Consider the following 26354-nt stretch of genomic DNA (forward strand, 5'->3'; position numbering starts at 1 on the left):
GTCGGATACAGAAGGCCCACATCTTATCATTAGTAGCATAGTATGTGTGTGTGTGTGTGTGTGTGTGTGTGTGTGTGTGTGTGTGTGTGTGTAAGAGGGGTGGTGGTGGAATGGCAGGCACATGTGGAAGTCAGAGGACAACCTGTAGAATTCAAGGCACTGAATTCAAAGCAAGCACTTTTACCCCCTCGGCCTTCTTACCAGTCTTGAAGGATCAAAATCTTAATTGGATGTTTTCTTTTGTCTCATACTGGTTTGTATTGTTTTTTTGAGGCATGGCTTCATGTAGCTAGGATAGCTAGAACTCACCACGTAGCTGAATATGATGACCCTGAACTTCCTAATCCTGAAGCTTCCGGAGAGCTGAGACTGCGGCTATGCACAGCCACACCCAGTCTACAGGTCCTAGGGATGGACTCCAAAGCTTCACTCATGCTGGGCCAGCACTCCACCAAATGAGCTGGCTGCATTCACAGCCCTAAATAGTCTTTCCTTGTGGGCTCTTGTTTTTGTTTCTAAGAAGTGGAGATTGAACCTACAGCTTCATACATGCTATGCAAGTGCTCTACCATGGAGCTGTATCCTCAGCACTCTGCTTTGTGTTTTTTCAGACGGGGTCTCACTGAGTTGTCAAAGATAGCTTTGTACTCACTCTGTAGCCCACTGATAGTTGGAGCTCTGTTGCTCCCTGCCTCAGTCTCCTAAGTAGCTGGGATTACAGGCCTGTGCCACCAGACCTGGAGAGTTGGATGGTTTTTGGTTTTTGGTTTTCCAAGACAGGGTTTCTCTATATAACTGCTCTGGCTGTCCTGGAATTCACTTTATAGACCAGGCTGGCCTCAAACTCACAGAAACCCACCTGACTCTGCCTCCTGAGTTCTGGGATTAAATGCATGTGCCACCACCACCTAGTCAATTGGATGATTTTAATGTTCAAGATCCAGAGGGCAAAATCCCTGAGAAAACCTAACTAAACAAACATATCCTGTACCTAGAAGATGAAAGATGTGAATAGATTCATTAAAGCTGAGTAAATAATTTTAGAGATTTTATATGAATTTGGCCAAATCATGAAGCCCTTCCTCAAAGCAACTAAAGAGGAGAATAATACTGTAGCTACTGCAATTTCCTATGTTCTCCTAAAGTCTTATATAGCCATGCAAACACTCCATCTCTGACAGACACACTAAGAAGGGCCTGGATAGGCATTGTCTACTAAGTGCCAAACCAGGGCTGCTTGAACTTTTTCCACTAGAAACCCCTTTTCACCCAAGAAATTTCACACAACCCCAGACACAGACATATAAAATAGGTAGACAAATCAACCATTTGCTGATAAATTAATCACAGTAACATTTATTCTAGGAAAATTCTTTGGTATACATACAATTATTTTACCATCTATTAAAGACAAAGGCAGATCTGTGACACACATCGAGCAGAAGAAACAGAAGTTCAAGGTAATCCTTAGCTACTTAGTGAGTTTGAAACCAGCCTGACCCTCATGGGACCAAGTCTCACACAACAAAGAGAAGGTGCGGAAACAGGAAAAGAAGACAAAAAGCATGTAAATGCCATTTTGCAACCCCATTTGCTTCACTCCACCTCGAGCCCTGGGTTAGGCAGCACTCCCCAGCCCATTCCTCCACCTTACCTAGCAGCTCAGTGCTAAACACATTTAATGTTCAAGGACACAGTAAGCTACTTTGCCTTTAGGTCCCAGATGACTTAAGGATGAGAATTCTTTGAGAACAACTGTGACATAATTTTAATCTATTCAGACTCTAGCACCTAACTCCTTTGTAAAATGTAGCTCTGCAGATGTGGGCGTGTGTCTATGTGGATGTATGTGTGTGTATATGTGTATGTAGTATGGGGGGGGGCGGTACATGTGCTTATGCATACCTGTATCTTCACATCACTCTCTACTTTGCTGTGTGTATATATACACTTGACTGTATGTGATACATACACATCTATATACACGTGTGCAAAGGTGCACTCAACTTACCCATACTCAGCCATATGTGGAGGCCTGAGGTCAACACTGAGTATTTTCCTCATTCAGTCTCCACCTTAATTTTTGAGACATGGTCTCTCATTGAACCTGGTGCTTGCCTTTTCAGTCAGACTAGCTAGCCAGCAGGCACCTCCCCTCAGAATTTACCTGTCTCAACACACAGCCCTGGGACTACAGATTCTGGCTGGTGAGCCCTGATTCTCCACGGCTGTAGGGAATCCGAGCTGAGATTCCCCCACTCAGCCATATCCCCAGCTCCTGCAGTTGTACTTTTAAATAAAACAAGCAAACAACAACAGCAAAACAACTTTAGGGCCAGGGAGATAGCTCGGTTTATAAAATGTTTACCTATCATACATGAGACCCTAGAATTACAGGTATGTGCCACTTGCGCAGTTTATGCAAGTGCTGGGAATCAAGTTCAAAGACTCGTGCATAGCAGGCAAGCACTCACTCTACCTACTAAGCTACATTGCCAGCCCTTATCTTGTTACTTAGAAAGTACCCAGGAGTCTGTCCTCTGGATGTCCACAGCTGCATTACTACTTTTACGGTAAAAAAGGAAAAGACAAAGATGAACTCATGTTACTAGGGAGAGAGACCCTAAGCTGCAGGATTACAGGGAAGAGAGGCAGCCCCACGTTTACTCTCCTTATCCGTGATGACAAATTACCAGCAGACAGAAGGAAACTTTACGTATCCAGTGTCTGCCAAGCCAGCTACCACAATCTCAAGCCTCCTTGCATCTGTACTTGGTGCCCTTCTCAAAAGGAAAGCGGAGTCTCTTCCACCTTCTGTTTCCAAATTGGTGAGTTAAGGTAAAGGACCCAGGTTTAAGAAGTTTGACTCTTTCAGAAAATAAAGCTCCACCCTTGAGGAAGGAACAAAGACAATGAGGTGAGGAGAAGTCTGTGGGTCCTACTATAGGATAAATCCAGAGGAAGACAGCAGAAGTCCCAAATAGAGTCCCACTGCAATGTCATGACCCCCAACCCAGCTTTATTATAATAAAGTTCATGATCTAATTTCCATCTGCTTATCTTTATAGCCTATTCCTTATAATACTCTGAAATGAAGAGGAGATAACAATGTCATTAATTTTAAAATCTAAGAATAAAGGTGAGATAACTTACCCAAAGCTTGGTTTGGTTTCGTTTTTTCGGGGGGGGGGGTGGGGGGGGGGTGGCGTTGTTTTTTGTTTTTGAAACAGAGTCTCATATAGTCCAGACTGCCCTCAAACTCACTATGTAGTCAAGGATGACTTCTAATTAATGATCCCTCTACCTCCACCTCCCTCCCAAGGCCAAATCACAGCATGCACCACTATGTGGTACTGGAGCTGGAACCCAGGGCATCATTCATGCTGGGTAAGCACTCTACTAACTGGCCTACAGCTCCAGCCCCTAGAGCTAAGTCTAAAGGAATTCTACATTTCCACTCCGTCCCAACAGCACTTCATAAATGGAGAAATGCAGTTCCACTACTGACCTGGCAAACGAACTTGACATCTGGTGAGGACCTACTGAAAGGCTTGGGGAAAACATAGAAGTTAAATGACTTCGTTACGTGCCTGGAAAAACAAGAGAAAGGACATTTAGGGGTGATACCAGCAGACAAATTAGGAATTCCCAACCATTAAGACAACCTACTTGGAATCTATGTGGTCATACTTAAAAGTGCAAAGGCCAAACTGAAACAGTAAGAAGTCCATAGAATGCTGGAAAAGAAAAATAAAACATCAGTCACAAGAGAGCCACATATCTGACATGAGCAAGTATTCTCAATCTGGTGGTTTTCTGAATCATTCAATAAAACTTCAGCAAAACAGGCCAGTGGGAACAGACTGCAGGCTATACATGAGAAGTCTTATTCATTTATACACAACTATGTTCCCAACTAAGAAGCCATCTATCATCCCCAGAGCATAGCATTAGGCCTATTTCCAAATTACTACAATAATTACATCATATTAATTTCCTATATATCAAATTAATTTTAAGAAATAATAGCCCTTCCTCAGAATGTTTTCCAGCAAACAATACTTTTTGCTATTTTAAGCATCACAAAAGTATTTTGTGGCTGGTGTTGAGAAGACACACCTCACTTAGAAAACATGGACGTGTAAGTTTAATGATTCCACCTCTTCATAATTCAACAGCAGGATCCACATGACAAAGAAAAAGACTTTTAGGCATATCCACTTGCCTTTTTAAGCTTCTGATATCTCTCTTCTGGGGTGTCAAAACCACTTGTCAATGCAGTGACTGAGGGTCCATCGCTGATTCCTAGATCATAAAAAATAAGGATTGGGCTCATAAATAAATGCTAGTGTAAAACTGTCACATGCTAGAGTGTCAGTCTCCATAGTGCCTATTCATATTCCTATTAGTTAAAATTAATTCAGTGTCTATATCACACTTTTTCAAAATTAACATTAATGTGTGCTGTGGGTATAGTTCACTGGTAGAAGTGCTTGCTTGCCTTGCACATGAGAGGGCCCAGGTTGGATTCCTACATTCATAGAAAAATAATAATTAGGGGTTGGAGATGGATCAGTCAGCAAAACACTTGCTGTGTAAGCATGAGGACCTGAGTTAGAATCCCCAGAACCGATGCAAACAGCTACGTGTAGCACTGGGGAGACTGGATCCCTGGAGCACCCTGGCCAGACAGACAACCAGGTAAAATCAGTGAACTCTAGGTTCAGTAAGAGATGCTGTCTCAAAAAAAAAGAAAGAAAAGTAGAGTTTGAGGAAAGCATCCAATGTTGAACTCTGGCCTCCATTCATGCATATGTATGTGCACACACTTATGCAAACACACACAAACACACATACATGCACACATGTATCTACTGAGCTAAGCAATAAAGATTTCCACTAAAGCATTAAGTAATATCCTTATTTGCCATCCAAGTGTGGCCCTGGCAAGTCACAAAATACTATAGGATTTCACTTACACAATGTGTCTAGAGTGGCCACAATCAAAGACAGATGATGGCTGACAGAGGCTAACGGGAGTAATGAGTATGCCCATGAGTAGTGTGTCTGTTTAAGGTTTTTTAAAATTCCAGAAATGAGCCGGGCGGTGGTGGCGCACGCCTTTAATCCCAGCACTCGGGAGGCAGAGCCAGGCGGATCTCTGTGAGTTCGAGGCCAGCCTGGGCTACCAAGTGAGTTCCAGGAAAGGCGCAAAGCTACACAGAGAAACCCTGTCTCGAAAAACCAAAAAAAATAAAAAAAATTAAAAAAAAATAATTCCAGAAATGGACGGTGCTGGCTGCATAGCAACATGTGTGTAATTAATGCCACCAAATTGCAAAACTACTTAAGAACAACTGAAACAGGGCTGGGAAATGACTCTAAGGATAGTGTTCGCCATGCAAACAAAAGGTCCTGAGTTTGGACCTCACTGTATAAAAACTGAGCATGGCAACACACACCTGTAACCCCAGCACTGGAGGGCTTGTGGGGAGAAACAGATCCTAGAGGCTGCTGGCCACCCTCTAACTGAAATGGGCAGCTCTAGGTTCAACAAGTGAATGTATTTTTTTAAATTAGATGGAGAGGGCCTGGGGCACGTAAGCCTTTGATCCCAGCACTCAGGAAGCAGAGGCAGGAGGATCTCTGTGAGTTCAAGGCCAGCCTGGTCTACAAAGAGAGTTCCAGGACTACCAGGGATGTTACACAGAGAAACCCTGGGGGGCGGGGAGAGAACAACAATAAAAGAACTAAATCCCCTGCTTTTTAACCATATACACCTAAATTGTTTTAAGCAGCACCAGAACCATAATCTGTATCCACAAACCTCACAGCCTTACGAATCAGAGAACCACTGCATCTTTCTCACGCTTTTGCCATAACCAGCAAGATTACGAAAGGAGTCTTAGCTATACAAGGTGTAAGCCCAGAGCTTTCAAGGGAGTGATACCTGAAAACTCCCCATCGATGGCGAAGAAGTCAGCCTCCTCTATGGCCTGGTACACTTTGTGAAGATTAATCTTAAAATCTGTAGAGAAACCAAGAAGAAGCTCAGAACAGGTGGCTGGCCTTCCTGCCCACCAACTAAAAGATGGGAGAAGGGTCCGGAGGAGAGCCCAGGGCCACGGAAGAGACGGACAAGTCCCTAGGATGTGCAAGGACCACAGGGAGACAACTTCTTCAGGGGTGGCTAGGCAGAGGAGTCAAGACCCGAAGTGTGCACGACTAAAGAGGGCTAGGCCAGAGGAGATGCACGGGGAAGAGAAAAGCAAAGGTGCCAAAGGTGTCAGTTTCGCAGAGGGACAGTCCCTCCAACACCACCGGCTTCAGAGGATGCAAAGCCTAGCAGGACTGACTTGGCCCCGGGCCCCGCCAAGCACACGAGGTCTAGGCCTAGCACGCTGGGTCGGCTTGCAGACAAGGGGGGGTACGCGGCGGACACGCACTGCTCCGGATTATCTCCATTCTGCCGCTCAGACCGAACCCTGGCCCCGCCCAGGCCGACACCGGTCCACGCGCAGAGTTCCGCAGCGAAGAGCAGCGACCGCAGTGTCGGAGGCAGCCACGGAACAGACCGCGGGGGACACTTCCGGAAACAGCGCGCGCCGCTGGGCCTGCGTCAGAGCTGCGTCACCGTAGGGGCAGGGCGGAGGCTGAGGGCCTGCCCGCTGCCTGGAAATGGGGTTGTCGCTAGCAAAGTCCCAAACCCTGGCCAAATTGCTGAAGTTCCTGTTCTGACACCTGGTTGGTCAAGAGATTTTGTTGTTGTTTTGGTTTGGTTTTTGCCTTTTCAAGACAGGGTTCCTCTGTGTAACAGCTCTGGCAGTCCTAGAACTCGCTCTGTAGACCAGGCTGGCCTCGAACTCACAGAGATCTGCCTGCCTCTGCCTCCAGAGTGCTGGAATTAAGGGGTGAACCTCCACTGCCCAGCTTGATCTAGAGATTTTTGAACCGTTCTCCCTGGACCTGAAATTCCGGACCTGAGGAAGATGAGGCAAGAGAATTGCAAATTCGAGGCCACTTAGGCGACATAATGAGAATCTGTCTAAAAATAAATATATATATATATATATATATATATATATATATATATATATATATATATATATATATATATATACATATAATTTGCTTGTGTGTGTGTGTGTGTGTGTGTGTGTGTGTGTGTGTGTGTGTGTGTGTGTGTTGGTGTTTAGTGCTCCTCAGTGGTAGGCAAAGGAGGACCTCAGTGTCTTCTCTTGTTCTCCACCTTCCTTGAGACAAGGTCTCTCACTGAAGCTGTTTCAGCTGGAATGGCTGGCCAGAGAGCTCCTAAGATGCCAGTCTCTGCCTCCCAAGGCTGGAGTTACGGGCCTGCAGGGCTGTGCCTGGCTTTGACATGGGTGCTGGGAATCTGTACTTGAGTCTTGTTGATTTGACAGCAAGTGCTATCATGTAAATGTAGCTGTCTCTCAGGTCCTGTGTACTGAATTCCTGTTCCGTTGCCACTCTGGTAGGATGGGGATACCATGATGAGAAAGCATGGTGATTGTCCCATTGGAGCTGCAAACTTGGGGTAGGAAGGAAAAAACCAGGCAGAAATAAGACTTGCCCTTTGGAAACTTGATAGTTGCTATGGAGATGAAGAGCAAGGTGCTGCAACAGAGAGTGATGGGGATGCAGGGCTTCTTAGCGAATCAAAGAGGGCAAAGCTGGAGCCTTTACAGCTGGGTGGTGTGGCTGCAGATTGTTGTTGGTCCCCAAAGCATGTTGCTTGCTGGACTGATACATAATACATAATAGACGTTCTTTTTTTTTTTTTTTTTTTTTTTTTTTTTTTTGGTTTTTCGAGACAGGGTTTCTCTGTGTAGCTTTGCGCCTTTCCTGGAACTCACTTGGTAGCCCAGGCTGGCCTCGAACTCACTTAGATCCGCCTGGCTCTGCCTCCCGAGTGCTGGGATTAAAGGCGTGCGCCACCACCGCCCGGCTATAATGGACGTTCTTATTAAACTGGTTGACTGAATAAATCTAACCTGGTCTTTCAAAAAAATCTCACCAGGTGGTGGGTGGTGGTGGTGGTGCACGCCTTTAATCCCAGCACTTAAGAGGCAGAGACAAGCAGATCTCCATGTTCCAGGCCAGCCTGGTCTACATAGTAAGTTCCAAGACAGCCAGGGCTACATAATGAAACCCTGGAGAGAGAGAGAGAGAGAGAGAGAGAGAGAGAGAGAGAGAGAGAGAATGATATACAAATGGATCTGTATACTAATTGGTTTGTTATTAAGCAGGGGAGCAGGGGAATAATAGTAGCAATACAATAGAAATCAAGGTCACAAAAGAAAGAGAAAAGAAAATAAAAAGAAATCAAGGTCAGGGGGCTGGAGAGATGGCTCAGTGGTTAAGAGCACTGACTATTCTTCCAGAGGTCCTGAGTTCAACTCCCAACAACCACATGGTGGCTCTCAACCATCTGTAATGAGATATGGCGCTTATAATAAATAGCTAAATCTTTAAAAAAAAAAAAAAAAGAAAAGAAAAGAAATCAAGGTCAGTGCAGGAAAGGAAGTTGACATATAATTACACGTCATGAATGAGATTTATTAGGAGAAAGAGAAAGAGACCATGATCAGACCTCCTGGTGGGAGGAAGAGCATTAGACATGACAGGGGTCCTAAAGAAAAGAGGAGCCTTGCCTATAAACCTGGAAAGGAGGGACTAGAAAGATTGCTTAGTGTTTAAGAGTATGCTCTGCTCCTGCAGAGGACCTGAGTTCAGTTCCCAGCACCCACATCAGCAAACTCATAATTGTCTGCCACTCCAGTTCCAGGCCTCTGACCTTCATGGCACCTGCACTCACTTGCATAGTGTCCACTCAGTCACAGACACACACATACACATACTTAAAAATAATAAAAATGTTTAAAAAGACCTGGATAGGATCCTCATTAAGTGTGAATAAAAGCTGAGTGGTGGCGGCACACACCTTTAATCCCAGGACACAGGAGGCAGAGGCAGGCAGATCTCTGTGAGTTTGAGGCCAGCCTGGTCTAGAGAACAAGTTCCAGGACAGCCAGGACTACACAGAGAAACATTGTCTCAAAAAAAAAAAAAAAGAGTGAATAAAAAAGCTGGCTATGGGAAAGAGTGAAATGAATTTAAAAAAAAAGCTGGGTGTGGTGGTACACATGACTTTAATTCCTGCACCTTAGAGACAGAAACAGGCATATCTCTGAGTTCCAGGCTGGTCAGTTACACAGTGAGATTCTGTCTCAAAAGAAAAAAAGAGTGAAAATAAAAGATATAAGAAGAGAGAACAATTGCCGGGCGGTGGTGGCACACGCCTTTAATCCCAGCACTCGGGAGGCAGAGCCAGGAGGATCTCTGTGAGTTTGAGGCCAGCCTGGTCTCCAAAGCGAGTTCCAGGAAAGGCACAAAGCTACACAGAGAAACCCTGTCTCGAAAAACCAAAAAAAAAAAAAAAAAAAAAAAAAAAAAAAAAAAAAAAAAAAAAAGAAGAGAGAACAAGAGAGCATTCCAGACATCCTGAAAAGGATGGCAGTGGAGACAAAGGACTGCTCAGAAAGAATCCCCAGAAAAAACAGAATGAATATCAGACTTTCACAAAATTTTAAGGAGTTATGGAAGGGGGTTACGGAAAGAGATGGCTGCAAGGGGGAGCATTTCGGGGTCAGGTAGAAACGTGGTGCAAGGGAAACTCCCAGGAATCTACAAGGATGACCCCAGTTATGACTCCTGGCAATAGTGCATATGTAGCATGAACTAGCCATCTCCCGTGACCAAGCAAGACTTCCAGTAGAGGGATTGGGACAACAACACAGCCACATAACTTTTGACCTACAGTCTGTCCTACCTATGGGATGTGCTGGGTTAAGGGTGTCCCAGAGATTGTGGTAGTGGCCAACCAATGACTGGTCCAGCCTAAGACCCATGCCATGAGAATGAGCCCACCCCTGACACTGCCTGGAGTGCCAGGAACCAGAGGCTGGATGACCCAAAGACCTAGAATAGAACCAAACATGACTGGAGAAAAAGTCAATGTAATGATGCCCAATAATAATTCTGTTATATTCATAGATTGGTGTCTACCCCAATTGTCATCAGAGAGGCTTCATCCAGCAACCCACAATCAAACATTACACAGAGCTTCAGAAATCTTGCTGAAGAGAGGAAGGATTGTACAAGTCAGAGAGGTCAGGGACATCACAAGAAAACTCATAGAATCAATTAACCTGGGCTCATATGAGCTCACGGAGTCTGAACTGACAACCAGAGAGCTTGCATGAGACTAACCTAGACCCTCTACATATATGTGACTGACAGTTGTGTAGCTTGCTCTACTTGTGGGTCTCCTAAAAGTGTCCCCACTGCTTTGTTTGGCTTTTGGGAACCTATTCCTCATACTGGGTTGTCTTATCCAGCCTTACAACAAGGGGAGGAGCTTAGTCCTACCAAAACTTGATATGCATGATTTATTGCTATCCATGGGAGACCTGCACTTATCTGAACAAAAACTGAGGAGGAGTGGATTTGGGAGAAAAGAGGAGGTGGGATAGGGAATGGGAGGATAAAACTGTGGTCAGCATGTAACATAAATAAATTAATTTAATTTAAAAAGTTTAGGGGGTGGCAGGAAGTTTTATATTATATGATTCAATTCAACACAGAGAACTTGTGAAACAGAACTTGAGGGGACAGGCAATGACTTCTTTTTTGGGGGTGGGGGTTAATTATACAGACTTTTTTTAAAACATAAAAACAAGTTATAATTCAAAAGTCCAGGGTTATTTGAAACTGGAAAATATTTTCTCTGTAGAGAATAGTAAAAATGATAACATTTCCCAATAAACCCTTTTAAGCCAAATGATAGCTGAATTATACATATAAATATTGATTAGATTTTTCAGCATCTAATGAGATAATCATGTGGTTTTTTTCTTTCAGTTTGTTTATATGATGTATTACATTGACAGATTTTTATATGTTGAACCATCCTTGCATCCCTGGGATGAAGCCTACTTGGTCATGGTGGATAATTTTTTTGATGTGTTCTTGGATTCGTTTTGGCAATATTTTGTTGAGTATTTTTGCATCAGTGTTCATGAGGGAGATTGGTCTGTAATTCTCTTTCTTTGTTGCATCTTTGTGTGGTTTGGGTATCAGGGTAACTGTAGTCTCATAAAAAGTTTGGTAATGTTCCTTCTGTTTCTATTGTGTGGAACAATTGGAATTAGCTCCTCTTTCAAAATCTGGTAGAATTCTGCACTGAAACCATCTGGTCCTGGGCTTTTTTTGGTTGGAAGACTTTTAATGACTGTTTCTATTTCCTTAGGGGTTATTGGTCTATTTAAATAGTTTATCTGGTCTTGATTTAACTTTAGTATGTGGTACCTATCCAGAAAATTGTTCATTTCTTTTAGTTTTTCCAATTTTGTGGAGTACAGGTTTTTGAAGTATGACCTGATGATTCTCTGGATTTCCTCGTTGTCTGTTCTTATGTCTCCCTTTTCATTTCTGATTTTGTTAATTTGGATGCTCTCTCTCTGCCTTTTGGTTAATTTGGATAGAGGTTTGTCTCTGTTGTTGATTTTTTCAAAGAACCAACTCTTTGTTTCATTGATTCTTTGAATTGTTCTCTGTTTTTATTTCATTGATTTTATCCCTCAATTTGATTATTTCCTGGCATCTATTCCTCCTGGGTGAGTTTGTTTCTTTTTGTTCTAGAGCTTTCAGGTATGCTCACTAGAGTGAGATTTCTACAACCTCTTTATGTGTGCATTTAGTGGTATGAATTTTCCTCTTAGCACTGCTTTCATAGTGTCCCGTAAGTTTGGGTACGTTGTACTTTCATTTTCATTGAATTCTAGGAAATCTTTAATGTCTTTATTTCTTCCTTGACCCATTGGTACATCAGGTGGGCATTATTCAGTTTCCACATGATTGTAGGCTTCCTATAGTTTTTGTTGTTGTTGAAATCTAACTTTAAAGCATGGTGGTCGAATAAGATACAGGAGGTTATTCCATTGTTTTTGTATCTGTTGAGATTTGCTTTGTGACCAAGCATGTGGTCAGTTTTCAAGAAGGTCCCATGGGGTGCTGAGAAGAAAGTATATTGTGTTAGGGTGGAATGTTCTGTAGATATCTACTAAGTCCATTTGAGTCATAACATCTGTTAGGTCCTTTATTTTTCTGTTAACTTTCAGTCTGGTAGATCTGTCCATTGGTGAGAGTAGTGTGTTGAAATCTCCCACTACTAGTGTGTGGGGTTTGATGTGTGATTTAAGCTTTAGTAATGTTTCTTTAGAAATGTGGGTGCCTTTGTATTTGGGGTATAAATGTTCAGAATTGAGACTACATCTTGGTGGATTTTCCCTGTGATAAATATGTAATGTCCTTCCCGATCTCTTTTGATTGATTTTAGTTTGAAGTCTATTTTATTAGATATTAGGACAGCTACACCAGCTTGCTTCTTAAGTCCATTTGACTAGAAAACCTTTTCCCAGCCTTTTACTCTGAGGTAGTGTCTGTCTTTGAAGTTGAGGTGTGTTTCTTGTATGCAGCAGGAGGATGGATCCTGTTTTCATATCCATTCTGTTAGCCTGTGTCTTTTCATAGGTGAGTTGAGACCATTGATATTGATGGATATTAATGACCAGTGATTGTTAATGCCTGTTATTTTTTGGTGGTAGTGTTGTGTTTCCCTTCTTTGGTATTTGTTGGTGTGCAATTATCTATTGCCTGAGTTTTCATGGGTGTGTCTAATTTCCTTAGGTTGAATTTTTTCTTCTAGTTCTTTCTGTAGGGCTGGATTTGTGGCTAGGTATTGTTTAAATCTGTTTTTTAAATTTATTTTATAATTTAATTTAACTTTACATATCAGCCACGGATTACCCTGTCCTCCCTCCTTCAGCCCACCCCACCCTTGCCCTCCCCCCAGCCCACCCCCCATTCCCATCTCCTCCAGGGTTTTACCATGGAATATTTTGTTTACTCCGTCTATGGTGATTGAGAGTTTTGCTGGGTATAATAGTCTTGGTTGGCATCCGTGGTCTCTTAGTGTCTGCATAACATTTGTCCAGGACCTTCTAGCTTTCATAGTCTCCATTGAGAAGTCTGGTGTTATTCTGATGGGTCTGCCTTTATATGTTACTTGGCCTTTTTCCTTTGCGGCTCTTAATATTTTTTCTTTATTCTGTATGTTTAGTGGTTTGATTATTATGTGGCAAGGGGCCTTTTTTTGGGGGGGGATCCAGTCTATTTGGTGTTCTGTAAGCTTCTTGTATCTTCATAGGTATTTCTTTCTTTAGGTTGGGAAAGTTTTCTTCCATGATTTTGTTGAATCTATTTTCTGTGCCTTTGAGTTGGTATTCTTCTCCTTCTTCTATCCCTATTATTCTTAGGTTTGGTCTTTTCATGGTGTCCCAAATTTCCTGGATGTTTTGTGTTATGACTTTTTTGGCTTTAGTGTTTTCTTTGATTGACAAATCTATTTTTTCTATTGTGTCTTCAACATCAGAGATTTTCTTTTCCATCTCTTGCATTCTGTTGGTTATGCTTGCGTCTGTAGTTCCTGTTCGTTTAGTCAGATTTTCTGTTTCCAGCATTCCCTCAGTTTGTGTCTTCTTTATTGTCTCCATTTCAGTTTTTAAATCTTAAATTGTTTCTTTCATCTGTTTAATTGCTTTTTCTTGGCTTTCTTTGATTGATTCCAATTTTTGTTTGTTTTTCTTCCATTTCTTTAAGGGAATTTTTCATTTCCTCTTTAAGGGAGTTTTTCATTTCCTGTTTAAGGGCCTCTATCATCTTCTTAAAGTCATTTTTAGGATTCACTTCTTTTGCTTCTTCTGATTTGGTATGCTCAGGTCTTGCAGGTGTAGAACCACTAGGTTCTGATGGTGTCATATAGGTCTTTATGTTGTTGCCTGTATTTTTGCGCTGGTGTCTACTCATCTCTTCCTCCACTTGGTGCAGCTGGTGTCTGTGTCTGAGGGTGCCTGTCTTGTTCCAATTGGTAGTCTTGGTCCACTGGGAGTTATTGGTCAAATCAGTGCTGATGGGCTATGTTTCTCCAGGAGCAGCTTAGTCCAATCAGTGTTAGTGGGTTCTGCCTCAGGGAGCAGCTGTTCCCAATCTGTGCAGGGTGGGCTTATGGCTCTGGTGGTTGTTGGTGTCTCATGGGATGGTTTTCTTGGTGAGGGGGCAGGGAAAGAGGCAGCTGTCCAGTCACTGGGGTTCCAGTGGCTGTTCCTAGTCGGTGCAGGGTGGGCTTATGACTTCTGTAGTTGTTGGGGTCACAGGGGCTGGTTTTCTTGGTAAGAGAGCAGAGAAAGGCAGCTGCCGGGTCCCTCGGGCTCCAATGGCCGGGGGACTAGGGGCTAGAGACTTGGTCTGCTGGTCTGGAGATAGGCCCTTATCTATTCTCCGGTCACACACTGCTTGCTCGCCAACTCCTCACCTGATCTTGTTTCCTCAGACTGCAGGCTTCTGAGACCTCTCCAGAATGGATCTCAGCTAAACAGGTTGATCAGTAGGGCAGTCTCACCACCGCCTCCAAGTTGTTAGGCTTTGCATGATCAGCAGCTGGACCCTGGGCTGGCCTTAGGCAGAATGCCTTATTTTTGTTTTTTGAAACAGGGTTTCCTTCTGTAAATCTTACTCTTACTCCATGGCTTGCTGTGTAGCTGGGTGTCTGGCCCCTGGAGTCCTCCTCTTTCTTTGGCTGATTCCTCCTTGCACTCCTCCATCTCTTTTCTTCCTAAAATTGCTGAGTGTGGTCAGGTGGTGGTGGCTCACTCCTTTAATTCCAGCACTTGGGAGGCAGAGGCAGGTGGATCTCTGTGAATTTGAGGCCAGCCTGGTCTACAGAGTGAGTTCTGGGATAGTCAGGACTACACAGAGAGACCCTGTGTCAAAAACCCACACCCCCCCCAAAAAAAAAGAAAGAAAGAAAGAAAGAAAGAAAGAAAGAAAGAAAGAAAGAAAGAAAGAAAAAGATGAGATTGGTAGGACACACTGAAAGGACTCTGGCTGCCTTGAGCATGGTGAGCATGGCTCTGGCAGACCTTGCCAGTCTCTCCCATTCCTTCTTCTTCTTCTTTTTTTTTTTTGGTCACCCCCCCTCCCCCGGAACTCACTTTGTAGCCCAGGCTGGCCTAAAACTCACAGAGATCCGCCTGCGTCTGCCTCCTGAATGCTGGGATTAAAAGCGTGCGCCACCACCGCCCGGCCCATTCCTTCTTATTTGCTAATCATTAGATTATATTCCTATATTTAACCACCAAGGTCTATTCCCTTATTTGTCCACTTCTTCCTCCTGTGGCTGATACTAAGTTCCAGCCACAAAGTATTAAAGTCTAGCAATCGAAAGCCCCCTTTGGTTTTCCTAATTAACATGCCCAAACAAAATACATCACCACATCCTAGCCCATTCTAACACACATCTCCCCTTTTTCTCTTCTTAAAAATCACACCTGCAAAGTCAATTTGCTGCTGTTTTTCTGCCTGAGTCAGAAAGTAGCCACTTAACTTTTCTTCCACTATTGGTAAAGGATCTCTCTGTGAAAATAGTATTTTGGGTGTGGTTTGTGCCTAATCCAGGGCCTGGGAGGGAACCCCCATTCTGGAAGGGGTCTCCTCCATACACCTATACTTAAAACATTTAGGGAGGTAGATTTGAGGGGATCTCAAATTCATGACTAACCTGTGATACAAAGGTTGTGTCTCAAAAAGGAAAAAAAATAAAATGGTAAATTCTGTTATGTATCTCCTATCACAATGAAGAAAAAAGTTTATACTTTTGACAGGTTATTCTCTAGAAAGTAAATTCACACTTCCTTGCACTAGCAGAGATCATGTTTACTCTTATTTATTCATTTAGAGATGGCTGATCTCAAATACACTCCAAAGTTAAGGGATAGCCTTGAACTTCTGACCTTCTTGCCTATTCTCCGACTAGTTGCTGGGATTACAGGTGTTTTACCATGCCCAGTTAGGTTATATGCTGCACAAGTATGTCAGACAAGCACTATACCTGGGCTTCATCCCCAGCCCCATGTCCAACAACTTAAAGATGTTGTTAAACCTGAGAATCTTCTAGGAGAAAAATCCACGATTGTCCAATTAAAGCAGTCTATACTTTGGGGTGCACCAGGGACTGGCCATCCTGCTGTCTCACCCTAAATTGAGATTTGAGAGAGCAGCCCTTTTATGGGAAAGATAAGGTGCTCACCAGGGTGAGAGAATTAACTGTTACATATTTTGTTTGTTGGTTTTTTTCGAGACAGGGTTTCTCTGTGTTGTTTTGGTGCAGGGATGGGCCTGCCTCTGCCTCCTGAGTGCTGGGATTAAAGGTGTGCGCCACCAACGCCACCAATGCCCGGCTGCTGTTATACATTGTTAGAAAGCAACAAAGAAAAGGAGGAGGGAACAAGGGTAATGGGGTTCACCCGTGAATAGAGTTGTAATGGTGTAGCTGGAGAATTTTTTTCCAGCTCCCACCACCAAGTCCCGCCAGTCCCGGAGCCCACTTATAAAATAAACACACAGACTCTTACATTATTTAAACTGCTTGGCCATTAGCTCAGGCCTATCATAGTCTAGCTCTCACTCTTATATTCAGCCCATTTCTATTAATCTTTACTTTGCCACGTGGCTCGTGGCTTACCGGTACTTTACATCTTCCTTGTCCAGGCAGTGGCTCCAGCTGGTCTCCCTTTTCTTCCTCCTTCCTCAATTCTCCTCTCTCCTTGTCCCGCCTATACTTCCTGCCTGGTCACTGGCCAATCAGTGCTTTATTTATATAGAGTGATATCCACAGCACAATGGGAGTGAAGGGGGTTGCAGACAGTTTACATAAGAAACAGGAATTTATTTTACAAATAGAAATTTTAACTTTCAAGGACTTAACACATGACAAACAGGAACTTATGCTCCCCCCCCCCCCACACACACACACAAAGTTACTCAGGGCTATCCTGGAACTCGCTTTGTAGACCAGGCTGGCCTTGAACTCAGCCTGCCTCTGCCTCCCAAGTGCTGGAACTAAAGGCATACGCCACTCTAGCTGGCTAAACAGAAACTTAATTAAAAATATGAACATTGACCAGCAGTGATGGTGCACACCTTTAGTCTTGTCACTCAGGAGGCAGAGGCAGGCAGTGCATTTGAGGCCTGCCTAGTGTACAGAGCTAGTTCCAGGCCAGCCAAAGCTGTTACAGAGAAATTCTGTCTCAAAAAATTATTTAAAAAAAGAAGGAAGAAGAGAGACAGAGAGAGAGAGAGAGAGAGAGAGAGAGAGAGAGAGAGAGAGAGAGAGAAACTTGAACTTGCAAGGACTTAACATAGGACAAAGAGGAACTGATTCATAACTGTCTAACTGCAAACAGAACCCTTAACCTGCAAAGTATATTTTCCGTTTTGTACTTCCATTAACTTGTAAGGTATATTGTTCCTGGTTTGGTCTCACAATGTCTAATCGACTGAATACACAGCATCGTAAGTTCTCAACAGATCCAGACCGAGGTGGGTAGCTGCGGAGTAAACGTGATAAAGTCCTTTTATTCCAAATCCCGACTCTATAAATGAAACTTTAAGCACTGCCTCTGTGGTTTTCTGCATGAGCGTGAAAGTAAGATTTATTGTGGTGCATACGGGGCAGTAAGAGAGAATTATTTTAATGTCTGACCAAAGATAGCTCATCTAAACACAGGAACAAGCTCCAGGAGGCACACTTTGTGCAAAAACACCTCCCCACCCTCAGGCTGTGACTGCGGTGCTCCAACCAGACGAAAAGTGGGCGGGCCGCACTAGTGCGCATGCGGCGCACCATTCCCTGGAGCGGCCGCTCTAGGCAGTGGGGAGGTCGTCTGGGGTTGAGTCTGCGCCTCCCCTCTATGGTCTAGGGACAGCGCATGGTCAGCCTGCAGACCTGGGTTATTTCCGGAAGCGAAGCCGGCTGCTTTCCCTCTGCTTCCGCAGGGCTCGGAGTGGGTCCCGGGACTAGTGGCGAGGTGAGCACCGTGGGGATGGTAACGGGGCAGCAAGGCGCTTGGCTCGAGATGGAACGAACCCGCTCCTCGAGCCGCACCGTCAGGGTGAGGCCCAGGCTCGCGGGCCTTCCCTCACCCGGGCCTGGGCGCTACAAGCGTCCCTGCCGGCCTTTTGCCAGCGTCGGGGTCTGGGTCCGAGCCATTCGCTCCCGGGGGTGGCAGACAAGGGGGTCTTGATTCCACACACCTGCGCCTTAGGGTGCCCGCCACGCCCGCTAGATCCGAAGCCTTCCTGTCCCAAGGCAGACAGTTCATAATGAGAACGCAGAAAAGGGAACATCGAACTCCAAAGTCACACTGGGTTGACCTAGAGCTTCGCTTTTCTCATTGCTGTACTCACGACTCAGAAATGTTATAGAAAGGGTGCGTGTGTGTTTGAAAGAGATGATTTTTGTTTGTTTGTTTGTTTTTCGAGACAAGGTCTCTCTGTGGGAAGTCCTGGCTGTCCTGAAACGCTCTCTGTAGACCCAGGCTGGCCTCGAACTCACAGAGATCCGCCGGCCTCTGCTTCCCGAGTGCTGGGATTAAAGGCGTGCACCACCACCGCCCGGCCGAGACGATGCATCTAACTGGGGATCTCTAGTTGGGTAAGGGGTGAACCCCTAACTTTGGTAGAAAAGAGAAAGTAAGTGAAAGCCTTATTATGCCCGCAGCTGTTGCCCATGGGTCGTCCCCGCGGAAGCCCATTGGTTCGTCCTTGGGGTAGCCCCAACCTCACACCAGAGAGGCCAATACGAAGTTTTCCTCTGTCTTTAGACACACCCCAGACCCAGTAAGGACTGCACGTGCCTTAATGCAGTTTTGTTTGTTCTTGTTACTGCTATTTTGTAAACAGCCTGGATGTGTCTTGACCCAAGTGCTCCGTATGTGCCTGGGTTTATCTTTCACAAACCTGATGGGAAAATCGTACTCTTGGGCTGTTTAGACCCCCTCCCCCTCTTTTTTTCCCTCCAGCATTCAGATGTATGCTAACAACACTAGCCACCATTCAGTAAAATTCGGCTATTAGTAATCTCATTAATATCAACCACTCATCCAGCAAACTTTTTACCTAGCTGTGGACACAGTTTGGCATCTATTTCCAACAATCCTCTAACGTTGATACTAGTGTGGACTGGTAAATGGGAAATAATGAGGCTCAAGGAGAACAAAGCTGACCCGGTTGGGGGCCTAGGTTAGCCTCACTCTGAAGACTTATTTTGGTTTGTTTCTTATAGGGTGGGTGGGGTGGGGTGGCTGTTTTGGGGGTTTGGTTTTTGTTTTTGTTTTGAGACAGGGTTTCTGTATGTAGTCCTGGTTGCCCAGGAACTCAGATCAGGCTGGCCTTGAACTCAGGGAAATCCATCAGAGGCAGGGATTTAAATCCCTTCGGATTGCAGGGATTAAAAGCACATGCCATCATGCCTGGCTTGTTTTTGACATAGGGTCCTTGTAGTCCAGGCTGGCCAAAAATAACTCTTGGACTTTGATTTTCCTGGCTTTCTGAATCCGGTAACAGGAAATACAGAAGGGAAAATGAAACTCTAAATTGACACTGGTGATAGAATTTCCCTCTTTTGATTCCCAATCTCATGACTTAAAAATCTGGATTTAGGCAAATGGCAGTTTTCCCTGAGTGCTGAGATAAGTGTGTGCCACCATGCCCAGTTTATACACAGCTAATGATAGAACCTAGTAAGCAAGCAAGCAGTCTGCCAAATAGTCCAGGAGATTAGGTGACACAGAGAAGCCTTACACAGCTGCATAGAGGATCTGTTCACTTGGAGTGGATTAATCATCAAAGACATTTGGATCTTGTTAGTGGATACTTTTGACTTAGAAATCTTAACTGGGAGTGTAATGATCCACATAAGATAGTTATTGACAGCCATGTTGATTAAGTCAATTAAAAATTTTAAGTTCTTTTTAAATGATGGCGATACCAAGAGTGGGTTTGTGCCTCTGAAAAATGTCTTGGTGTCAAAGCTCAGGGATAGAGGTTTTTAAAGGCACAAACCACAAAGACCGTAATTTGCATCAAAGGCCAGAGTAACCTTAAATGTTCATTCCTGGCAGAGCATAGTAGTTATTTTAGACATAACCTCAAAAGTGTTGCCAAGGCAGATGTGACCACTAGGGTAAGGGAACAGAGGGCTGAGAACAAACAAAATACAGTCAAGACAGGATGGTGTACCTTAGTCATTTCAGGAGTATATGAAAAATAAAGCACTCAAGGAGCAGAAGTTTGTAAGTGGGACTACATTGTGCTCTGTGAACAGAAGCTTAATAATAGAAGTAACATTGTCATGTGTGCTAGGAACTATTCTGAGTTGTCTTGTAATAGCCCCTTAGGCTGTATTGTTATTAGCTCCATTTTACAGGTAAGGTAAAGAAAGGTAAATGATTTGCCTGAGATCATGCAGCTAATGGTTGAGCTAAGTAAGATTTAACTTACTCATTCTGTCTCTAGTGTTCGTGCTGTAAGTGAAAATATTAGTTTGACAGCCAGACTTGGTGGTTTAACAAGCCAAGGCCTGGTGACACAGACTTTAATCCCAGCTACTTGGTAGACTGAGGCAGTAAGATTGCAAGTTCAAAGCCTTAGTTATGTGGATTAGGGCTGAAGGCCACAGCCTCTGTAGTAGAGTGTCTGTTTAGAGTCTACAAAATTCTGGTTTCAGGTTCTAGCACTAGAAAAGTTAGTTTACTGTGCGGCCATGCAGATTCTTAAATGAATATCTCCCATCTGGGTTTTAATTTTTTTTTGTAGTAGGGAATGTTTTGTTTTGAGACAGTTTTATGTATCACTGGCTTGGCTTGAACTAAGGATGACCTTGAATACCTTGTTCTCCTGCCTTCAACACTCATTTGCTGTTGTTATAGGCTTGTGACATCAGATCCAGGTTAGTGGGGAAAGTTTTGAGCAAAGGAGGAATTTGATGGAAATTTTGCTCTAAGGAGATAATTCAATCATTGAAAAAGAGAGATTCACAAAAAGAATAGGAAGTGGTATATAAGTTTCACTTCAGCCATACGTAGTCTAAGACATATTTAGGCATTTACATGTAGATTACATGTAGTCCTAAACTTCCAGGCTCATGATAGCAATCTTGTGAAGCAATCTTGTGAAGCACTTGTTTCAAATACGTAGGTCCAGATCCATGGATTGCATATCTACAAATTCAATAGCAGGTAAGGAAAAGAATTTTTAAGTTAACTTTTGGAATGGAGAATATAGTGTATCTAGCATGTACAATGGTCCTGAGTTCAATCCCTGTCCCTGCCAGAAAAATCCAGAAAGTTCCAAATTACAAAATTTGAACTTGCCACATGCTAAGCACTACACTGAATCCAGAGGAATGAAGCATGTACATCCTGAGATAGCTTCCTGCCATTTCGCGGATCCTCAGTCTCTGCAGCACTATGGGCATTGTTTACCTGGCATTTTGCTCTTGTGTACTTTGTAGTCAGGCCTACTGTGGTTGCTCGTGTACTGGACTTGTGTAAGAGATGACTAAGAGAGACAGGCAGTGGTGGTGCACGCCTTTAATCCCAGTGCTCAGGAGGCAGAGGCAGGTGAATCTACAGAGCAAGTTGCAGTACAGCAAAGGCTACAGAAAAACACCGTCTTGAAAAAACAACAACAACAAAGAACTAAGAAATATAGAATACAGTGCATAGGCCACATGTAAACACTGTCCTTGCCCAAAAGGATTTGCAGACTCAGGTTCTGGTACCTCTGGGAAGTCCTGGAGCAGATACCAAAGGAGGACTATGTACTCCTGCCTTGTTCTCATACATCTAGTTCAAGTTCACCAAGTTTCCCATGGGATTCTAATGAAGGTATTAAGAGCTACATTAATAAAGAGTCAGATATTTGTTGCTTCAATTTTCATCTGCAAATATCTAGAGCCCCATTTTATAGCTATTCTGTGATATAATAGGCTTGACTGTGGCTATTTCTGGAATTTCTGGAATTCAGGGAGCCCAGGATATGGAGAGACCAAAAAAAAAAAAAAAATGGCTGGAATATTATGTGCAAAGTATAGGAATGAGGTCAACAAGGGCATTTTACTCTTTAAGAGGTAGATGGGACTTATAAGAAGGCTGTTGTATGGGGGAGCAGGCTGCAGAACCAGGACTCTCCTGCAATTCTGCCCTTGCCAGGGTTAAGAGTGAAGATGGAATGGGTTTGGCATAAAGGAAAGAGGAAAGTCTTGAATCACAGGCTTGTTGTGTTTTTTTTATTTTTTTTTATTTTGGGGTTTGTTTGTGGGTTTTTTTTTTTTTTTTCAAAGACAGAATTTCTTTGTATAACACCCCTGGCTGTCCTAGAACTTAGTTTGTAGACCAGGCTGGCCTTGAGCTCACAGAGATCCTCCGGCCTCTATCTCCTGAGTGCTGGAATTAAAGATGTGTACCACTACGCCCAGCTAAATGTTGTTACTATAACCAGCACAGTATTAGGCACTTTGGGAGACTGCTGGTGGAGAACAGGCCTATTTCTGATAGAGATCTCAGTAAACTGGGGAGAGTTGGGTTTACAGATTGATTTGACTTGAAGTATTGTTATAGACAGGTGCCTTTTGGCACATTTTTAAAATGTTTTATACATCTATAAGGTGTGCACTGACCTTTCAGAGGTTGTAAGAAGCCTATTGTTCCCACAAAAAACATTGCAAGGCAGTTTATACTTGACTTTTACTCACCAGCACATACCAACCAGACCTCTAACTACTCCTGTGGCAGCCTGCGTGTCAGCATCCTGGAACCTCAAGCCATCAATCCACACTGAAGCCCATATCTTCTAGAGTCCAGCCTATCTAGGGTGCAGGTGAATTTTGAGGCCTATGTCTCAGTGCCCATCAAAGGACTGTTAGGACTGTGTTGGTGAACTTGTGACCAGCCCAACCATCCATGCTTCACATCCCTGTTATCCTTGGTCACCGTCCAAGATCACTGTACAGAAGAGATGAGATATGGTCTAACAGACCATATGACAAAGTACTTCCTCAGAATGCCCACAGCGATGAATCTGGCCTTAGGAGAACAGGAGGTGATCTTTCTGCAAGCCAACAGCGTGAGTGCAGGGACATGAAAGATGATTTTAAAAGAAAATGTTCCTCCTCTTCCCATTATTCAAGACAATGGTCTCCCTATAAAGGGGCTTCTTCTTGTTTTTTCAGAAAATCAAGTATAGGTCAAAAAGACTCCCCACACAGCAGATCTGGATCTAGTGGAGGGCACTCTCCAAAAGGAAGCGAACAGTATTCTTCCCATTGGTCACAGCTTAGGACGTCCACGCATGCTAATGCCTCCTACAGATGGCACAGAGAAGAAAAGCCGGAAGGAGGTCAAAAGAGACCTGACCAGTCTTTGAAAACATCAAGAGACACACACCCATTAAGTTCTTCAGCAGTTCCTTCATCAGAAATTTTAGACAAACTCAACTTGGATGAAAATGGACTTCCTGAAGCTACCAGCAGGCAGGCTGTAGAAAATCCAGAGATGGCAGATGAAAGTGACTTACCTAAAATTCCTGAGTTTGAAGTTGGATTCACAGAACCATTACTTATGATCCAGCCACAGGAACCTGAGTCAAACAGAACAGAAGGCACAGAATTAGTCAGTGACCAACTAACTGATCGCCTTAAAGCAATAGCATCAAAAACCAAGGAAATTGAACAAGCATACCACCAAGACTGTGAAACCTTTGGGATGGTGGTGAAAATGCTGGTTGAGAAAGATCCTTCGTTAGAAAAGTCCATTCAGTTCGCATTTAGGCAGAATTTACATGAAATAAGTGAGCGGTGTGTGGAAGAGCTCAGACAGTTCATTGCAGAGTATGATGCTTCCTAAGAATTGGAGCTCTAGAAGAAAAGTGTTCCTTGATTGTTATTCTAGAACTGCATAAATATTTCAAATGTGGAATTTTTGTGATGAGAAATACTTTAGTGTCAAGTAATATCTAAAATGGTCAGCTTAAAATAATCTATTCAGAACTCTGTTCCACTTACAGAGCCTTCTAATTCATATACATGCCGATTTCAGTGGGTGTTTTAGCCTGCTGGGAGCAGCTTTCTGCTCTTACTCATGTTCTGTAGTCTTCCACAGACAAGAATGTGTGGCCCAAGTATACTTTATAGTTAGAGATTGAACTTCATAGTAAATGATAGCATGTAAAAATGTTAGCATTTTGTGATTTTTATTGGCCTTTTCTTAGGCTTTGTTACTTGTATTAAAATGATCCTTCATTAAAGTATATTATTTTAATAAACTGGTACTTTGGTATCTTAAGAAAATAAAAAGTATAGGAATGGGCTGAATCATCAAAGGACATGTGAGCTTGTAATATAAATTGAGTTGATGTATATATCTGTGTGGTACTAGGGCTTAAACTCAGAATTTTGGCATTCTAGGTACCTGATCTTCCACTGAGCTTTAATCCTAGGATCAAAGTAGATATTTAAAACCAACTATTAGGGCATGTGTTACTTGGTAACCCCTGTAAGCTTTTTGGTTTGGGGTTTTTGTGGTTATTATTATTATTATTATTTTTTTTTCCCGTGATAGGGTTTCATTGTGTACCTGCCTTGACTGTCTTGGAACTCATTCTGTAGACCAGGCTAACCTCAATCTCAGAGATTCTCCCTGCCTCTGCCTCTCAAGTGCTGGGATTAAAGGTGTGTGCTGTCACCACTACCACCACCACCACCATGCTAGGCTTTGTTGTTGTTAGTGGTGGTGGTGATTGTGTGTGTGTGTGTGTGTGTGTGTGTGTGTGTGTGTGTGTGTGTGTGTATGGAGGTCAGAGGTCAACCTCAGGTGCCATTCTTTAAGGGTTTTTTTTGGTTTTGGTTTTTCGAGACAGTTTGTCTGTGTAGCTTTGGAACTTGTCCTGGAACTCACTTTGTAGACCAGGCTAGCCTTGAACTCACAGAGATCTGCCTGGCTCTGCCTCCTGAGTGCTGGGATTAAAGGCGTGCGCCACCACTGCCTGGCACTTGGCTTAGTTTCTTGCCAGCTTTTCTTAACTTGTTTCCGTCTACCTTTTGCCTCTGGGCTTTTCCCTTTCTCTTACTTATGTGTCTTACTCTTACTCCATGGCTTGCAATATAGCCAGGTGTCCTCCTTCTCTGGCTCCTAGATCTTAGATCTCTCCTCCCAGTTTTCTCCTTCTATTTATACTTTCTGCCTGCCAGCCCCACCTATCTTTTCTCCTGCTTTGCTATTGGCCAGTTCTTTATTAGACCATCAGGTGTTTTACACAGCCACAGTAACACAGCTCTATAAAGTTAAACAAATGCAACATAAACAAAAGTAGCACACCTTAAAATGATATTCTACCACAGTTATTGGAGGTATTTGGGGCTTAGGGATTGAGATAGAGTCTTACTATGTAATTCTGTCTGAGCTAGAACTCATTATGCTGGCTGGCCTCAAATTTGGATTCACTTCCCTTTGCCTCCTTAGTGCTAGGATTAAAGGCATGAACCACCAGACTTGGCATAAGCATTCTTAAACCTAGATTAAATGGTTTCTTACTTGATGAACTCATTAAAATTTATTGCACTAAATAGGTCGTGGTGGCAGGGCCTGTAATCCACCACTTGGAAGGCTGAGATAAGAGGGTTGCTGTCACTCCAAGGTCAGCTTGGGCTATAGAGTGAGACCCTGTCTCAAAGAGCTTGTTCTCTCTGCCTCCTGTATGACATGAAGCAAACTACTTTAATCTTCAACATAACCCTTACATGATGTTCTCCCTCACTGTTCATGGACCCAGAAGCAATGGAAATCAATTGACCATAGATTGAATTTGTGCCACCTCCTCTGCCAGTTTTACCACCATCTCCTTGCCTTCATACCCATACCCCGAAGGCACAGCCACAGGATGGAGTAACCGCCAACCATGATGGTCTCAGAACTGGCAACAAGATGGCAGGTGGAATGCCTCTGTAACAACCAATAGTGGACAAAGCCTCAGATGCTTGAGGAAAGGGAGCTTCAGTCAATGAGCATACACATGCCTAAAGCAAACACCCACTGAAGTGCTGAGGATAGCTCCAGTTTTCGTTTTGGGAAGGTGGGGGCAGGCTTAAATGATCTCAATCTGTAGACAAGGCTGGCCTGGAAAGAGCACCGGTCCTCTTGCCTCAGCCTCCCAGGACTAGTGTTGCAGATGTGAGCCACCAAAGTCCGGTTTTCAGGGGCCTACAAGATAACTCAGCTGGTAAAATTGCTGGGCCAGCAGACCTGACACCCTGTGCTCAATCCTCAGAAACCATGTAAAGTGGAAAGAACCAGCTCCACAAAGTTGTTTTCTGTCTAGCT

General features: G+C 43.6%; 3 protein-coding genes across 12 annotated transcripts in view; 2 read left to right on the forward strand and 1 right to left on the reverse strand.

Moving 5' to 3' along the window:
* The window catches only part of Parn (poly(A)-specific ribonuclease), a 172001-nt gene extending 165390 nt beyond the window's left edge, over positions 1–6611 (reverse strand). For 7 of the 9 annotated variants that reach the window (XR_008222644.1, XR_008222646.1, XR_008222645.1 and 4 more), the window contains exons 1-5: positions 6447–6610; positions 5951–6028; positions 4226–4305; positions 3670–3737; positions 3509–3590 (exon numbers count right to left, since the gene is read on the reverse strand). Coding sequence is in view for 6 of the 9 variants with exons in the window: in XM_052759567.1 (XP_052615527.1) it covers positions 3509–3590; positions 3670–3737; positions 4226–4305; positions 5951–6028; positions 6447–6465 (327 nt within the window). In the remaining 3 variants the exon portion in view is untranslated. Of the gene's footprint in view, positions 1–3508; positions 3591–3669; positions 3738–4225; positions 4306–5950; positions 6029–6446 lie in introns of all 9 variants that reach the window. The other 2 variants (XM_052759563.1, XM_052759564.1) reach the window with 1 other exon arrangement.
* Positions 6612–17887: 11276 nt separating this feature from the next.
* Positions 17888–26354, forward strand: part of Bfar (bifunctional apoptosis regulator) — a 37084-nt gene continuing 28617 nt past the window's right edge. Inside the window, exon 1 of the mRNA XM_052759579.1 lies at positions 17888–18005. The gene's annotated coding sequence lies outside the window, so the exon portion shown is untranslated. The remainder of the gene's footprint in view (positions 18006–26354) is intronic.
* Positions 17894–24306, forward strand: LOC128123317 (periphilin-1-like). 2 transcript variants are annotated; one of them, XM_052759581.1, is made up of 3 exons: positions 17894–18005; positions 18465–18631; positions 22736–24306. In XM_052759581.1, exon 3 carries the CDS (start codon positions 22941–22943, stop codon positions 23880–23882), a length of 942 nt encoding a protein of 313 aa, XP_052615541.1. In that variant the 5' UTR covers positions 17894–18005; positions 18465–18631; positions 22736–22940; the 3' UTR covers positions 23883–24306. The 2 variants fall into 2 exon arrangements, with proteins under 2 accessions (XP_052615541.1, XP_052615542.1); XM_052759582.1 differs by lacking the exon at positions 18465–18631 and having other exon boundaries at positions 17901–18005.

Source organism: Peromyscus californicus, unplaced genomic scaffold (genome assembly GCF_007827085.1).
Source record: "Peromyscus californicus insignis strain IS unplaced genomic scaffold, ASM782708v3 Scaffold_3__1_contigs__length_106647218, whole genome shotgun sequence".
Lineage (NCBI taxonomy): Eukaryota > Metazoa > Chordata > Mammalia > Rodentia > Cricetidae > Peromyscus > Peromyscus californicus.